Raw genomic sequence first — 18632 nt, 5'->3', positions numbered from 1 at the left:
AGTTCGTACCTTTGTTGATAATTCTGTGTCACCTCTGTGTGCTGCACTAAACAGCTTCCCTGTTCATCCACCTTCACAGAGTGGAATGGGTCATAATAGGTTTCTTAAAATTGCATTATTTCACGTTTAACTTGTAAAAAGACTCTTGTTCTTATTTTTTTAGCTGTCAAGCGCCTTCTATTTTCTACACTGTGGCGTTCCGAGCACGCAACCAAACGCTGCTCTTGAATGCAGATTCTTGGGCTAGTTGGTTTGTTGCATCAATTGAAGTCATAGCGCTGACGATTTCAATTGCTGCTCTTGACCCAAGTCTAAAACTCTGATGCTCCTCCTAACCAAAGGGTAACCAACGCAATGGCGCTTGAGGCCACAATGTCTCGGGGCCCCAATTCTAAACCTCTGTAATGTTCAAGAGAACGCAGCTATGGACTCCTCGAGGGCAAGTAAACGCGTTGAATCACTTTGCGCGTTTTAACGCGATAGCGTTAAGGAGCTCGCGTCGCAGAAAAGCCGATGTCGTCGGCGTCGGTGTCGGTGTCGGCGTCCGCGGCGTTGGCCGTGAGCGATAAATCACGGCAGGCACTTCATAAATAAAAAGCAACTTCCAAGATGGGCTGGGTGGGAATCGAACGAGGGTCTCCGGAGTGTGAGACGGAGACGTTACCACTGAGCCACAAGTTCTTTTTTCTTTGAGTTCGATGCTTCAAAGCGGTACAAAAGCGCCTCTAGTGAACGCGGTGTTGCCTTAGAAACGAGCTGTTTCTACGGCTCAGGCGTGCGTCGCTTGCTCAGGCGCACATTTCGTTGTCGCGCCGAACGCTGCGTTGTTCGACGCTCACCGCGTCCGATGCGGGGCGCGTAGTCGCTGCGCCGTAGCCCATTGTGTTACACCGCTTGGCGGGTCGACGGGAACGCTGCCGCGTTCCACTCTTGAAGGCGAAGCTTAAGCGTCCTCCAATTTTGATTTGGCCTTACCAAGGCGGTAGTTAGAACGCAGGAGCGAGCTTTGTCGGACAAGAAAAACGCAGGTAACGCTGGTTTACAAGAGTGAGGGTGACCGGGCGTCCCGGCGACGCCCTCTCCTCTCACGCAATACCGCGGCAGCAGGCGTTCCTTTTCGGCCACTCTGCTCCGTCGAGGCCCGAGCCAGCAAGCGCGGGCTGGCGTCTCGAGTGGGCGAGACGCGCTCGCAGTCAATGGGAAGGTTTTGATGCTACAGGTGCCGCCGGCTTTTTCGCTCCATGGGGGGGGGGGGGGGGTTCGACGCTTCCTCATCAATAATAGGCGCAACATGATTTTCCTGCATTTCGCAACCGCTGAGTGCCAGAAATAGCAGCGGCTTGATGCTTGATTTAGAAATTCAAGTCCGCGAGTGGTGGTGCACGTTCTCAACGATTTGTCCATCGCGGGGTCATGCCGGCCAATTTACGAAGTTCGTTCGGTCTGAGCAATGACATAGGCTACCTTGTTTATTTTATACTTGATGCTGGTATGCTGTACGTCGCCAGTAGACATGGAACAACAGAACAAGGAAGGCACGTTTTGAATATATCTCTTCAAACATTGCAGGCCTCCACACGTGGTCGGGTCAACTAGATCGCTTTTTGCGAGGTGGAAGATAAGCTTATACTAACGTGCTCTTGGATCTAACGAAGACGCTGCTTCGGGACCGTGATTTGAAAGGGTGGCAATAAGCGAATTCCTGCATGTGATGCATGGAAAAAAAAATGCACTCCTTATTATGGTGATGACTATACACATGGTCTTTTGTCGCAAGGGCTAACGTTCTCAATGTATTGCTAACCATTGATGCCTGTGAGTTGCGGTTTTGCGCATTATGCACTATAATTGCGTTAAAGGGCGTGTACTGACATTGAAACACAAAGCATGGCGGCGCTTCGCAAAGCACCAGCAGCCTTCTGCAAACCGAACTTCACATTCTGGTGTGCAAGCTGGTGCACATTGGTGCTCTTGATTCACGATTATACTAATGCACTGTAACGTCTAGAGGGAATTGCACAAAACAGAGCGAAGCTATGGCGCAAACATTGTTGTACGTAGGATAGACAATAAGTTAAGTTGCCTTTCCTGTGCATGAATGCTGCCGGGCATTTCGTCGAAAAAGTAAGCTTCGCAACAGCTACGACAAAAAAAGTGTTTAAGTCCGCGAGAATGGCATTTTAAACAAAGTTATAAAAGGGTACGTTAGGGAAAGTCATCACCATCTAGTGTGTGATAGTGGTTCTCCGTTTGGCTGAATAATAACGTGGCAACGTCTTCAAATGCAGCTACGACGTCATCAACGAGGGCACCGATGACTCCAGATGTCTGGGGAAGGACTGGAAGGAAATCTACCACTACCACCACCCGTACGTTCGGTAGCTGTTCGGTAGCTGTTCGGTAGCGGGATATGTCATAACTCTATTTCTACAGTACTTCTGAGAACACCGCAGCTTAAGTACTGAAACTTGACTCAATCTACAATGGTTTATTCCCGAAAAGAAAATGAATGCACATAAGGTGCAACATCAATATTAGTGGTAAGAAGAAGGAAGTAAGTAAACTGAGGGGAGGGGGGTGTCTTTATTTCAGCAGCCTTATAGTAACGGGTCAATAGCTGCCGTTACAGGAGCTGGGTAATAGCACCTCTCCCCGTTTGGAATTCGCGGTTCCATAAGATGGCACTCATTTCACAGCTGCGAGACGTGTACGTTAGTGTCTTTGCTTTTAAATGCGGAAGCACTGGTAGGCTTACCGAACGAGGAGAAACGTCGGCCCGTCCATCCTTCAGTCACGTAAGACGATCGCCTTCAAGATAGGGCTCGTAGCACCGAGCGATTTACCTTCACTGCCATGCTGCCTCTCGCTTCAACGCGAACTAAGCGACGAGAACACTCTGGTCACGAAGCTATCAGCATTCTAGGCACTCGGCCCCCCCATGCAGATAGCTTTCAAGATAGGGCCCGCGCGGCCTACGTAGCAGTCGCTAGAAACATGGAACAGAGACTGGACAACGGTGTATATCAAGTTCAATTGCTGGTCAAGAGAACACTCAATTACCACTCACGTAAAAGCAGTACACGGAAAAAGAGGCTATAAAGCCCCAACGTTACTGTTAGGCTAGAAACGACATCTTTTCCTCAAAGGCGCTAGGCTGCCTCCCAAAAGTTACGTATTCCGAAGGTGTGTGATACCGGCGTTGTGCATACGTCGACTTTGTCAGGAGACGTACACGTTGAGAGGTCGTCAGAGAAAAGCTAGAGGAGTGCCATATGCTTTAAGAACGTGTGTTGTACGTGAAACGCTCCGTTTCTCATGATTGGAGCTTTGCGACATCATAGGGAATATATGTTCCCCTTTCTTCTATGCGACTGCATACAGAAATGAAATACGGCCATAGACCTCAACTAGAGAATGGTGTTAATTTTACAAACCAAAATTTAGTCCCGTGAATGACGCTTTCGTTTTTCCGGCATGTAACGTTAGTACCATTCGTAACCAGAAAAACAAAGTACGGAGGGGCCCGATTTTTTATGAATAATGTCATAAGAAGCCAAGAACAAAGACACCAAGGGCAACATAGAGGAAATTACTTTTACTTAGTAACTGAATTTAAGACATGATAAATTAATGGAAATGAATGCGAATGAAAAAAAAGAAGAATGGCCGCAGGGAGGTGGAGGTTACGAAGACACGTCTTCGCATTACGCATGCGATCCTCTTACCAATTGAGCTACCGGCGACGTCGTTTTCCATCCTCTTTCTAGGGTACTTATGCTTTACTACTAGAACTAACTCTCGAAGTGTTAGCCAGCGCCACCACTCACAAACCTAAGCGGCGCATGTTGAACATCCTTTTTGTCGCAGGCGTCACGAGTACGCGATCTGGACAAGCGTCTGCAAAATTACACGGAGATTGTCAAAAAGTATATCGGCTACCCAGGAGAATGGTGCCACCACCGGATAAAAGTCTAAGCAATAGAGATGCAGTCGCATGGCAGCGCCTGCAAGGAGGGAACTTCGTAAACCCGGTCTGGGCATACCATGTCATACATGATAGAGAAAACGATAAGTGCGAACTCTGTAGGGCGAGAGGGAGCCTCGACCACATAATCTGGGAATGCGCTAGCTCCCCATGGGCTAAAGCAAACATAAATTTTAGAAAGGCCTTGGAAGCCCTGCTGCGGATAGAGGACCCTACTCCACAGCAACACGCCATCCGCCTGGCGGAAGAAACCGCGAAGAGTCAAGACCTCTTTGCTTGCTTCTAATCGCGGAGGTCCCGGGCCCCGTCCCCAAGGCCTGTGTGCCGGGGACGGGGAGTAGGGGGCCTCCTTATCCGGCGGTACAATGAAGTTGCCACCACCACCACCACCACCACCACCACCACCACCACCACCACCACCATCATCATCATCATCATCATCATCATCATCATCATCATCATCATCTATTTGGGCAACGGCAACTGGTCAATAACATTACGCATGCTACCTAAATGCATCAACGTTGCGCGATTCGTGGGCTTTTTCCCTATGTTGTCCTTGGCGTCTTTGCTTATAGGCTTCTTAGGATATGATTAACAGCTATCAGTACCCTCGGCTCCCTTTCTTCTCGTTCAGTACATTACCATGGTTTCGAATCTGGCAAAACTGATGCCTTCAGGTAGCACGTGTGGGTTTATTTACCAGTTGCCCTTGCCCAAATAGATCACTACTCGTGGTTCCAGCGGCAAAAAGAATGTTCCACATCCACCACTTTGGTTTGCGAGTGGTAGCGCTGGCTAACACTCCGGGAGTTAGTTCTAGTAGTAAAACATGAATACCGCAGAAAGTGGTGGTAAAAACGGCGCCATGGTAGCTCAATTGGTAAAAGCATCGCACGCGTAATGCGAATGTGTGGGTTCGCATTCCACCTGCGGCCTTTCTACATTTTTTATCCACTTTCATTTCCAAAAATTTACCGTTCCTTCAATTGAATTACTAAGTACAAGTAATTTCCCCTATGTTGACCTTGGTGTCCTCATTTGTTGACTTCTTACGATACCCTCGTAACGAGACACACACGTCTGCGTAATACAGTGCGCAAAGTAAAATCCAGCGCTCCGAGAATTTATTTGCGATTGCTCTTTGCCTCCGATCTCTTCCTGTCCCAAATTCATGGCATTATATTTAGCCCTTTGTAGCTATCTCTAATGATATTGGCTGCCAGAGAAACAGCTCTCCGAAAATGCTTAGGTGGGTCCAAAGTTCAAGGCCGACTACAATGAAATTCTGAGCCGTGTAAGAAGCCTACTTTAATACAGTGTACATACTGACGCGCGTACTTATTTATCTTTCTCCGGAGACCGGTTTCCACCGGTTAAGCAATGGTAGATGCTATTGCTTGGCGCGGAACGCGCCTGCATTGCTCGGGAAATTGCTCGAATATTAACGATGGTTCTTTCCGTTGCGTGTTGTCACCGAGCTTCGTGCGATCTCATCATGGGAGGCACGCCGGCGCCAGCGATTACGCTTGAACCTTCGACGAGGCTTGTTGAGAAGCCGACGCGCCAGACCCGCAGATAAGATTTCGACGAATCGCCGACGGTGCTCGCCCCTATCGTTGTGCTTTGAGTGTCACTTGCTTTTGTGGGGACAGATTCGCCCAAAAAAGGAATAGTTTTGTGATTCACATACTTTGCTGCCGTGTTCTCTGTCACCGGAATGTGACAATATGGAGGAACTTCGTGAAAAATTTGACGTTTATCAAAAAGCTGGGAAATGTAGCCGTTCTTGATACTGAAACAAAGAGAACGCCGCCATCACCGCTCTTCGGAAGTAATACATGACCTGGAAGGTAAGGCTCCTCGGCATCAGCTCTTTCATAAGGTGGCGTCTGCGGCTATCCGCAGCTCGCTGGAGAATCTTGTAGGCAGCTTCATAGGACTGACGTCATTCGCGACAGCCACCAATTACACGCGTCGTCCGCTTAGATGCGGCTAACAAAATAACAAACTAACAAACAAAAAATAAATATATGGTTTCGCGCGCTGTGGCTTCGTCAAAATTGCTTCAGTGGTTTATGCTACTCACTTCTACCGAACTGAGCCGAAGCGAAGTTTATTGGACTTATCCTTTAGGTGGACATATTGCTTACGCCGACGACCTTCCTAATCGGATCATTTAGCTGACGTCAGGTGTCTCAACTGCATGACGCGTTGGTATCGATATCGTTGCCCTAAGGCACCAATATACTACTCGATGCGATATGAGCCCAACACGCATGGTGCATTACCACTGCTTTCTCGTACGCCCTTAGAAAAACCGCTCCCGCCAGGCTCTCTCATCTGCACTGTGCAAGAGGATTTCGACGTGAGCTCCTACGTGCCTGCACCCGACGGATTGTGCACCATCACAGTGTTCGACTCCCTGTACACACCCGATGGAAGCACGCTGATTCCACCCTACAACGAAGACTTCGAAGTTTTTCTCGAGACAGCCAAGGAGAGCGAGAAAACCGAGTACGCCATAGGCTTCGACGCAAAGTGAGTGCGCCATGGAGACCGCAATGAACACCCTTAGCAAAACTGGTGACATCCCCAGCGTTCAAGCTCAGCATGCAAGAAGTAGTGAAAGCTGAGGAAGTTGGTACAAATTTATAGCACGCGAAGGCAGGTGTAAAACTTGCAGCGTTTTTGTTGTTCTCGGTCTACTTATATCCGAGTTTGCATGCGCGTCTTTCTGTAACGTACTTCCGCGCGTGATATCGTACACGGAAGCAAAACGTGGCTGCTGGTCTACAAGCTTGCACTTTTGTTCAGAGAGTTTAATAGGCGGGAGCGCAAGCTGAGATCACCCCGTTTAATTTCATGTTGTCCCCATGAGTACTGAGATCCAGGAAGAAACGAAAACTAGAGTCATGCTCAAATAGCGCCTTTCACTGGTTTGTAACAACAGTTAAAGAAAGGACACAGCGACTGTAACTGAAAAGCAAAGCGCTCTAGGAGCAGAATGTATTTGCTGCCGTAGCGTCTTTATTTGTATCAAAGAGAAATTGAAAGAATGGCAGCCCAAATTTAGAAGCCTGATTACTAAAATGAAGGACTTAGAATACTCCGGAGCATTTTACCACATCGTGTCCTGCAGTCGACTGTACAGTTGTGGAACATAAAATCTAACCATTGAATGACGAGAAATTTCAGTTGCCCTCTCTATTTTACTAGCAGCTAAGGCTGCTTGGTAGAAGTTGTAGTACTGAGCCTCAAGAAATAAGACAAAATGCCCATGTGTTAAATACAACATTACTATAATTAAGAAGGCGCTCCTTATGATATTCCTGGTCCACTAAAGCAGACTTTCAAGTTAATATCTTTCTTCCAGCTACAGAAACGTTAACTGATTGTGGCACTAAATAAAAGCAAAAACTGCTGACATTAAAGTATGAATTAACGTGCTTGACGGACTTCGCGAATGTAATGTCGTAACTTGGCTAAGACACCCACCTACTAGGTCTATATTTTTTCATTGATAATATGAAGTTGGGCCCTGTTACAGAACCTACGAGCATATCGCACAAAATTTGATGTTTTGCTGCTTGGCGTCTTCCCCCAATCTAAAAATTGCGAGTAGCGTTCATTTGAGTCTTCAAATGTTTTCTTGTCAGTGTGCAATCTTGTCCGGTTCCTAAACAGCAGTGGGAAAATTCAGTGTGATTCTTTTCTGAGATATTACTTGTATTTTGACCTTGACACGAGTCACCACAGCCTCATTGGTTTATTTGATCACAATTTTGCGTTCAGGCGATGTGGTGATCTGTGGAACTCTTCGCAGTGAAATCTCATATCCCAGCTTGTCCAGTAAAAATTTCCAGGGAAATTGCAATTAGTTCCAATTGCTTGTCCAGGGAAATATTGCAATTATAACACGTCACGTTTTCTGGAACAAGAGCCTTGACATATCGCTTAGCATGAACTAATGCGAAGAAAATAAGCCGAAATACTTTTGCAGCATGAATGTTATCGGACGGACTTGTTTTCCTATTCGAGGTTTGTGCTGTTGGCGAACATATCAATGATTCAAATAATTTAAAACATCAATGACGATACGGAGTGTGTAGCTAAACGTGAGAGTGCCTGCACACCCTTTTTTAACATGTGTGCACGCCGTCAGAAAGAAATTTGAAAGCCCATTCGCAGAATCTTTGGAATTATGAAGCCTTTTACTTGGCGATTATGAAATTTTCCTTCACATGTTTAGAATTTATATTCATAGGTTTAGCGTACATTTTCTATGGCAGGCAAAAAATTATCAATATTTGTTGAAGGATAGCAACTGGACGTATATTCTTCGGCACTACCTACGTGTTTATAGTGTCTGGTAGCTGGTTTTGTGCTTGAATATGTAAATGGACTATCACCAAACTTGTTGAGAGCGCTTGCAGAAATTTTGTTTATCGCCATCCACTGTATGCAAGTAAGGACGTTCACAGCGATAAGGACCTCAGTTCACATTCAGGTCTCTCGATGTTGCCTAGCAGAAGTGTCACAAAGGTCGTCATAATTTGTTAGCGTTGAAATCTTTTGTTTTTTGTCTGAGGTTGTGCTTGCTGCAACACACACCTAGACCTAACGAAATGAAAAAAATTATCGCATCCTAAGTCCAGATTCTGCACTCTTATGAACCGCACCACCAATTCTTTTCTTTATTGATGTGAGACTCAGAAAAAGTTTAATGATACCTTTAATCCAAATATCAATATCACTTTGTAGCATGAAATCAAAATATGTGCTCCGAAGCTAGGTTGTAGGTTCAGTAACGCGCCCATTGTATTTATCAGTGCTCTCCCTAGATTCATCATCTGTTCAAGGTATTTGGCCTTCTAGCGTACAATGAAAATTCATTTTTCATCATATTTCATTTAGAGTAGCTGTTAGAGGTTGGTGTACGCTGGATCATTACGCGTTTCTCTTTTTCGTTTTAGCTCCACCATGAGAAACGAGACCGCGATGGAAGAACTTGTGCGAAACGTCACGACAACAAATTTCTTGGAATATTTCTGGGAGCGAAACCGCATCTACCACTACGCCCAAGTGAACGCACCTTTGAGATCGACTACAGTAAACGCTGCAACGTCCGTCGAGTACGCGGCCAAAAGCTTGAGGGTGAGTGTCATGAACCGGAAGCTAATGCTGAATTACTTGAACCCTCTTACAACTTTGAACCTTGTTACGGAAGTGCTGAAAAGAGCAGATGACGCGCATTATTAGGGTTGAAGAAAGTAAATCGACCAGCCCTACTAAACGGGCTTTAACTAGGAATGTGCGGATGTCCAAAGCTTTCAAAACACGAATTGAATATTGCCATATTCGATTTGTTCTCCTAGTGTAACAGGGCAATATTCGAGCTGCTATTCGGAAGTTTCGAATGTTCCCCCCTACCCTAATTATGAACCCTTTACCGTATTCCACTTCATTTTCAAATAGAATAGTAATTAGTAAATAAAATTAGGTTTGGAATATTTTTGGACATTTCAAAACGCCAACTCTGCGACACCAATTGCAAGAAATTTTGACCGGGTCACCATAGTGCAGACGCTAAAGAAGAGAAGTTTCGTAATGAAGTACTCTGTACGTCACACAGGGGACCAGACTTTTCCGGCTAAACCGCTGTTTGTCTTGCTGAACAATGACTTTAAACTATGCGAATAAATGGATCCTATGGTCATAACGCCCCATTTCTCGTTTATGTAAACTAGGCTTCAAGATGTGCAATGTAACGACAGAAACTTGCTAGGGTTGGGAATGTACCAAGATGTGAAGATCGTTCTTCAATCATGTTGAACATGGCTGTTCGGTATTTGAAGATATTCGAAGAGTATCCGATATTGGACTTGATTAGCTCCAGGCATCATTCAATTCACAGTCGATTGGGTCTCCAAAATTACTTTCGGCACACCAGTAGGCTCAACATTCTAGGCAGAAGTCACCCTGAAAATTCATGGTACCGAGATAGGTTAACTAGAATCAAATGCGAATATGTATATTTATTGCTGGAAAGCTGTAACACCAATACACACCAAGGTATAATCAAAGGACGTTGTTCGTCTTTAAATCTTGATATGAAGGATATATTATAAAAACACAACGAAATAAATGTTATGTTATTAAATAGTCTTGTTTTTAGAGGAATTAAATTAAAAGCATTTGGTTTCTTTAACTCTACGCAACTGACCACTCGCTGTAAATAATAAAGAAGCTCTAGTTGTTCATTCATTCATTCACAAAACTTTATTAGTGTCCTGAAGCCCGGTATTTTCAGACCGAGGCGGGCCGCGTCCACGTCGGCACCGCCAGGCCGAGCCTTATGGCGTCATCATGGACCCTCTGGACAGCCCGTAGCTGATCTTGATATGAAGAGCTTGTTATCAACTTGTGCCAGTAAAGCCATTTTTCTTCCCGGTCGGCGAGAGTCGCGGGACAGCCTGCCAGCATGTGTCTGATGTCAATGATGCCAGCGCACACGTTACAATCTTTCCTAATTTCTCTTTCGGGGTGAATTTTATTTATGAAATACGGAGTGGGGTACGTCCCGGTTTGCAGTAAACGTAGCGTCACTGCCTGAGCCCTGTTCAATTTTACGTGTGGCAGAGGGAATTGCCTACGCCCCAAGTAGTAATATTTAGTGATGTCGTTGTAAGTTAGTAACTGATCTTTATGTTCCCCGGAATGGTAGTGGGCGTCGGTTCGGTTCTGACCGGCACGGCAAGCAAGTCCTCGTGCCAGGTCGTTCGTCACCTCGTTGAGGTTGGGCCGAGTCTCGTCCACTTGTCCCATATGTGCAGGAAACCATCGGATTTCTGTTTTGATAGTTTCGACCTTGTCGATAATTTTAGCCGCAGTCCCAGCTACATAGCCTTTGTCAAAGCTCTTAATTGCTGCTTTGGAATCGCTATAGATGAAAGACCATTTACGGTTCCTGATGGCTAGAGCAATCGCGGCTTGCTCCGCCACCGTGGAATCCTTAGTGAAGATGGTGACGGCGTCCCGTACCTCGCCCCGGCTGTCGACCACCACGGCGGTGTAGGCCTCTTTGCCTTGGACCCAGGCAGCGTCTACAAGGGCCGCCTGTTGTCCTAGCTGTTCAATTTCTTTCAACAAAGCTTTCGCTCTCGCTTTTCTCCTGCTAACGTTGTGTTCCGGGTGCATATTTCTCGGGAGGGGGGTGGTTCTGATCGCGTCTCTAAGTTGCCCGCTCAATTCTACCTCGGATTCCTTCGGGTTCATCGATCTATTTGCGTCTGTCCCTATCGCTTTGAGTATAAGCCTGCCCGCTCGCGTTTTCGTCAGTCTTTCCTGCTGCGCCATCTGTTGCGCTTCCGCCATCTCTTCTATCGTATTGTGCACGCCTAGGTTCATGAGCTTCACGTTCGAGGTGCTGATGGGTATACCTAGGGTAGCCTTCACTAACTTTCTGATTAGAGTGTTTAGCTTGTTCAGCTCGGCCTGCGACCATTTAAATAGACCTGCCACGTAGGTGAAGTGACATAGAGCGAAGGCGTGCACTAGCCTTAGAGCGCTGTCCTCACCCAGGCCTCTGTGTCTGTTGCTTATTCTCCTTAGTAATCTGATGACTTGGTCCGTCTTGTTTGAAATGTGTTGAATGGCATTCATGTTGGTACCTCCCGCTGCTATGTGGAAGCCTAAAACTTTAATATTTTCCACCTGCCTGATCGCGGATCCGTCGTGACAGCGTAACATAATCTTGGGTTCCTCCCCGGGGACGTAGCCCCTGGGTCTTCGACCCCTGCGTCGATGTTTTAGGACCAAAAGCTCCGACTTTGCCGCCGAACAGTTGAGTCCCATCTCGCCTAGCGTGCTTTCCACGGCGTGTATGCTCTCCTGCAGTCTGGTCTCCGTTTGCCCTACGTTACCGTTGGCGCTCCATATGGTTATATCATCGGCGTATATTGCAAAGTGTATACCTTCTATACTCTCCAGTTTCCTCGCGACTCTGGTCATTGCTAGATTAAATAGCATGGGCGAAAGTACGGCCCCTTGCGGGGTGCCCCTGTTTCCCAGGTTCATCACCTTCGATTTTAGTTCACCTAGCGTGAGGCTCGCTTGCCTACCGCCCAGAAACGCCTTGACTACACTGTATAGCCTCTCGCCCAACCCCAGCTCGGACAGGACCTCGAGGATGGCCTTGTGCTCTATGCGATCAAAAGCTTTTTCGACGTCTAGTCCCAGAATCGCTCTCGCGTGCACCGGGCTAACGTGTATGAGCTGGTGTTTGATCAGGAGCATGGCGTCCTGAGTCGATAGTCCGGGCCGGAAACCGATCATGTTATACGGGAGTATGTCATTTTGCTCGACGTATCTAGTGAGTCTATTAAGAATAACGTGTTCCATAGCTTTACCTATGCACGATGTAAGCGATATTGGACGTAGGTTATCCAGATGGAGTGGTTTGCCCGGTTTTGGTATGAGGATGGTGTTAGCTATCTTCCATTCCTCCGGATAGTCTCCCTTTCTCCACAACTCGGTGAAATAATCCGTCAGGAAAGTGATCGACTCATCGTCTAGATTCATTAAGAGTTTATTGGTAATACCGTCGGGTCCGGCTGCCGATCTACTAGAGAGACCATTGAGGGCGGCCCGTACCTCACCCTCGGTGAAATCGCGGTCCATATCCTCGCACGGTCCTCCCATGTACTCCACGCGTTCGTCGCTATCGCCCGGTTGTTCGAGCGGGAGATATTTGTCCGCGAGCTGTCTCATGACTACCTCCTGAGTCGTGCACTGGCTGACTTGATGTACCAGTTTTGTAATTGCTGTTCTCTTGTTCGTCTGTGTTAATTTTCGAACGTTTCAACTAGAATTTGCTGGTAGCAAAATGACCGCTTTCAAAGTTATAAGTTTGAGCATTCTGGGGTTAAATAAGTAATGGTAAAGTATATGAGATATCAAATTTGAATTTTTTGAGATATCAAATTTGAATTTTCTCGGGCACAAATTTTCGGGGAGGTTTTCAACCGTTCCTGAGAAGAAACCAGTTGATCAGAACGTCCCACTTGAGCAGAGTGTGATAGGATAAATCCGACAGGCTGGCATTGGGTTCGCGTACATCTATTTTATTTCGTCAGTGATGAAGATATATTGAATGAATGCGATGGGGCTAAGGACAAGAAAAAAACCGCAAAAGGACTAGCACTGACTGCCGCCTAACTTGACTAGAAAAAGCACCAGCCATTAAGGATCTGCATAAACGACCAAGAAAACATTAAACATGTACCAACCCGCTCGAATCAATCTGTTGTTACGTCAACGATGATTTCGAGCGCAGCTCTGATGCGCCCGTTCCTGCGTGTCGCGTCGGCGTCCTTCCTGTCCGTCAGTGCTCGCACTGATGGACAGGGGTCAGGAGCTGCTGGGAACATGTGGGTCCCGTAACTAGGGAACCACCCCATCTGGTGCCTGCATGCACAAGCGATTTATTTCGGGCCCAATAAATGTTGATTCATCCTCATCGGCGTCCTTCCTCCGCGTAACCGAGCAACCGAGCACAGCGAAGGGTGAAAGAATGAACCCGGAGCGTATCGGGGAAAAAAATACGATGATAGCAAAGAGGGCGCGAGGAGAAAAGCGGAGGAGGAACGTGCGGTGGCACTATGAGGCGCAAAGAAGAGGAGGAGGAGAGTATGGTGAAAGTGGGCGAAGAAAAGAGTATTGGCGCGCAAGATGGGCTTTGCGGCAACAACCGCTGCTAGACGGCGCCAGAGTAACGCGCCGTCGTCTGTTCACCGATGGCATGCGGCGAGCACGTCCACCGACACCGTGCATGGAAACATAGCGCTGCATGAGCGGATGTCTGTCTGCGGCGGCTGCTGTGCATCGCGCCCACGTGTCACTCAAGCACTGTCTCTCGTGATTTCCCGATTAGTGAGGCCATCGCGCCACGCTTCACTCCGTTTGCAATGTGCCACGTGAGACTGATTGTCCGCGCCAGCCAATATATCGCGCAATGAAAACATGTGTAGAGTGGCGCTCAAATTTTCCATTAAGTAGTATTGTAACTGTCGGTATATTTTTGATGGAAGCTATGTTTACCGGATGCTTCCATCAATGGTATGAGCGGATATTTCAGTTTTAGTGAATTTCTCGTGTTTTCGAAACAACTGTCATTGTCGGTCGAGGGGCTTATCGGACATGTTACAAATCGCGCGCTGACGCAAGCGAGGAAATATGGCACCGGGCGGATTTTCGTGGTAAATACATTACCATAAGCAGCTTAAGGGGATGAGGTTTAGACCACGTAATGCACGTGCTTATGCTGAGACGAAAAAATTAGCCAGGTGTGCATTTCAATAAGTTGTTGCACTTCAAATGGGACACAACGCACCTGTCAAAATCAAGCGTGTTCACTTCAACGCAAGATCGTTCCGCGCTAGAAATGCTTCCTGAATGCCCTCGGAACTACAGTAAACTTTGTAAAGCTGGCATAGTTTGTACGTGTTCACACAGAAAGAACTTGTGCTTTAGAAAAAGCTCTACGAGCAAGAGGAAGTACAACTATCAACTCTTTATTACTAAAGCAGACAGTGCAAGCTTATGCGCCAATGTGTTGCAAGCGCAAACATGTCGTTACTGAAAGCGGTAAGTCACGACGACATTCAAGGGAAGTTTCTTGTCAGAAGAACACAATGACATTGAAGTCTGGTTGACGCACTCAACATTATTTTTCAGTTTGCGCAAATATTCTGGTTGTGACTCGCATGGGAACATGTTCATGATTATTTGCCAAACCAGCAGTTCTCTAAGCCTTGGTTTACGCACAGGTTTACTGCCGAGCTTCTCCGCACTCGTATATTTTGTACGCATTTTTTCTAGTGCGAAAAGGGTGTTACTCTTGGAAAAAGATATCTAAAAAAAGCAGGAGCCTGGTTACTCAGGTGCCGGTGCTGCATTGGCTACGCTGTCGTGGCTAATTAACGCGGTAAAATAAAAAAGAAGGAAACGTGCAAAAATATGTTAAACATGTTTGATCAAATTTTCGGAACGAAATTAGGTTATATTTGGGCAAGGGGATATGTTTGCTGCTTAAAAAAGGCAGAGTAAAAGAATTCAACGATTGTCAACTTTTATGTTTTCAAAGTGCTAATTGTGGAAGAAATCCATGCTAGAGAAACTAGAGTGCTAACCTCATTCAATGTACAGAACAAACATTTCTACAGGCACAATGGAGCTGGTTTGTTTCATGGCTCACTGCCTTGGTTATTTTTATTGATGTAATACATTACTTTATGCGATAGTAAACTTAAACTAGTCCTGTCATCAAAGAAACCGTATGGCCGAAAACTATATATAAATTCTAGCCACGCCGTGCGAATACCGGTATGTCTGACAGGCAGTATAAGAGCGATAGTTAAGCGTTATTTCGAGCAGTTTTCATGCCGTTTGTCACAGCCATCAAGTTTATTTGTCACAAGACGCAAAAAAAATTCGTTGGTCGCCTTCAACAATTCAATGCCATCTTAAGGGTAGCGGTGTAACTCATGAGACAAACTGGCACACTGACCAGTGCAAGAATTTTTACAATAAAAATTTCAGCTGCAGAAGTATACAGCGAATAAGCACAGAAGCGCGAAAAAGTGATGCACACAGCCAACCTGAACAGTTTTCAGTGTACCGAATACCTTCCATGAAAATATTATATGAGTGGTGTTGTCATCCAAAAAAATACACTGGACCTTTAGAATTTGAAGGCGCCTTATTTCAACTGAACATCAGTTTCGTTTATTTCTTCGCTTCGAAAATTTTCTTTGTGGGCGTCCATAGGAAAATGATCTTTGCGGCCGATTTCTTTATTGAGATATTGAGAAACGATGCTAGAACCCACGAATACCTCACGTGATATATTAGTTTGCATTTAATGTGCGTGCAACGCATTCTGTTGGAGCCTTAAATAGTTAAATGTACACTCGAGCACCTCTACAACAAAGGCCTCTACAACAAAATGACGTGCACAACGAAGTAATAATTGTGTCCGCGTTAAACTGCGAACTGTGCGATGTGTGGCCTGCGTGACTAATGATTTCGGAAGCCCAAGGACTTCGTTATAAGAGCGTTCGACTGTATCTCGCATTTAATGTTCTTGCATAATGTTACTTTCTTCTTCAGATGATTTCCAACTTGATGAATTATAAGAAAAGCCCCACGGACCGACCAAGCTATACGATTATATTCCACACGCTGTACTCGCACCTAAACGGAGAACTTGTCGCTCAAAAACTGAGGTAACGAATGCATTGCTCATTTTGACGTTTTTTTTTGCAACGCTGTGAAAACCGCCGCCTTAGCTGAGTAGCACTGGCTTTGCGTTGCTGAGCACGTGGACGGTGGTTTAAGTATTGAACTTGGCAACCATATTAGCACGAGGGCGATATGCACAAAACGCTCGCGCGCCGCTCTTGGAGACTGCGTTAAAGAATCAGGGAAGGGCAAAATAATCCGAAGTCGCCCAGTACAGCCCACTTGAGCAGTGCACGGGCCGGTTTTTCCGGCCCGGTCCCCGGCCCGTGCCCGCAAGTTTCATGCGTTGGCCCACCCAAGCCCGGTACGATCATATTAAAGTTCGCCCCTACCCTGCCCGGGCCCGAAGGATTGTGGCCTGGCCCGACCCGTCACGGCCCGGTTCTGTTTTACTCATTAGCCCTGGAGCCTATGCGAAGATAGATCTAGTTCTCGGTTGCCGTGAAGATGCTGTCATATGATTGACAGGCGCCGGGTCGTCTCGGAGGTGCATCAACTCAACGTTTTGCCCTGCGTTCTCTCCCGCTGGCTACTTTAACTGTGTGAGAGAAAAAAAAGCAGATTCAATTTCATTTAGTCGCTAGCCGAACACTCACAGATTACTGTTTGAGTATTTGATATGTGGACACGCAGCTAATATGGCCAGTTACGAAAATAGAGAAGGATCCGGCTGGCAACAGCCACCGTGAGTGGCACAACGCCGGCTTACAGTTACGGAGGAAGACGCAGAAAACTGCATCCGTGAATCACCATGCTCGTGCTTGAAAGTGTGATATGAATCGCCTTTCTACATTTGCTATATAGTTGCGCGGCAACGTGCTATAGGAAAGGCATAGCTGAACGCTCCCATGCACACTGCCAGTCAGTGTGCATCCCATGCACATGCCGCTTTAGCAGTCGTTGGCGACGTGGTTTTTTCTAGTCGGATTGCAATATAGTTTACTTGTTTGTTCATATTAGTTCGCAGGGAACGTACCTAGTGCTAGAAAAACGTGCAGGGCTGCGAACACGAGGGTTGACCTACTGAACGTGTGAAATTAGCATCAAAAATTCACTGAGACAATAAAAGTTACTGCGTTCTGTTTTCTTTTTCACATCCCTCTCACCAATGTTGAGAAGTTTTGCATCGTCCGTGTAGGCCTAAAGTATTTATCGAAGAACCATGGACGCAAGAAAGTCTAAATTTATTTAGTTGGACTAATCATGTCATAAACTATAGCAGAATATTCAACTCGGTGTAACAAATAATGAAGAAAAACAGTGAAGCAACAGCGAGTTGCACAGTGCCTTAAGACAGAAAAATATGTAAATGACCTCTACAGAGTTTATTGCCTACATATTTATTTAGGTACTTTGAGAATTGTTGAAAATTTATTTATTTTTATTTCACATGAAAATGATGCCGCAGAGACAGTGCAAAGCAGCAAATTACTGACGGCTGTCGGAAATTTACATACTTTTTTGCAGCAACAAAATATTGCAGGCAACTCTGCCTCAATCTAGGCATGTATTTTCCTCCATAAGCATGTAACCAGCTCTACCAAAACTCTACTCATTGAATCTGCTTGTGGTTGCTATACGAAAGATAGCTTGCATGCCTGAAGATAGTCTAGTTAATTGTTTTTGCACCGAGTCTCGGCACTAATAAAATAGTTTCCAATATGTTTAGCGTGATTACAATGTAGATATTTTTCTAACTCTTTGTCAATTTGCTTATTCAACTCTGCGTTGTCTAGCAGCTTTCGAAGTTTGCTTTTCATTGCCTACTTTCAACCACCTCAATGCTCTTCCCCTTGTTGACATAGCACTGTCAAACTCAAAGCGCTGCCTCCGTCGAATGTGGTATTATCTGCCTCACGCCTGAGCACGCTCGTCTCTAGGAATTTGAGTTGTTGATGACCTGGGAATAATGTTGACCAGACTTTTGTTTTGTGTGTCGCGAATACGTGAGAATTCCGGGAGAACCCATCTTAAGATGACTATACCGAAGTTAATGCAATTAGCATTCACGCACCGTGGCCACCTCGTAGTGACAGACCGTATTGACTTAGACACCTTCATTTAGAATCTGTGCGGGCCCTCCTGGGATTTCAAGCTCTTCGGCTGTGTGAGACATACACTGTCTCTGCGATTAGCCCGCTTTGTCAGGACCGTCGCTGGTGACGGCAGAACGAGGACCGTACGCTGATGGCGCATGCAGTGACGACGATAGAATGACGAAGAAGGAGTGACGTCGATGGAACGACGAAACTCCCGCTGCAGCTTTTCGTTGCTCAATGCGCGCTACATAAAAGGGTTTTGCCGAGCGTGAAAGAAGCCCGCAAAAGGAACGCGAAATTAGCGT

General features: G+C 46.2%; 1 protein-coding gene across 1 annotated transcript in view; it reads left to right on the top strand.

The window, feature by feature from the left end:
* The first annotated feature begins 2293 nt into the window (after window positions 1–2293).
* LOC142578043 (uncharacterized) overlaps window positions 2294–18632 on the top strand; it is a 33654-nt gene continuing 17315 nt past the window's right edge. Inside the window, exons 1-4 of the mRNA XM_075687462.1 lie at window positions 2294–2369; window positions 6301–6526; window positions 8962–9142; window positions 16157–16272. Of these exons, the coding sequence (XP_075543577.1) occupies window positions 2315–2369; window positions 6301–6526; window positions 8962–9142; window positions 16157–16272 (578 nt within the window). The 5' untranslated portion in view covers window positions 2294–2314. The remainder of the gene's footprint in view (window positions 2370–6300; window positions 6527–8961; window positions 9143–16156; window positions 16273–18632) is intronic.

This window comes from Dermacentor variabilis, chromosome 4, assembly GCF_050947875.1.
Source record: "Dermacentor variabilis isolate Ectoservices chromosome 4, ASM5094787v1, whole genome shotgun sequence".
NCBI lineage: Eukaryota > Metazoa > Arthropoda > Arachnida > Ixodida > Ixodidae > Dermacentor > Dermacentor variabilis.
This window is presented reverse-complemented; position numbering and strand designations above follow the sequence as displayed.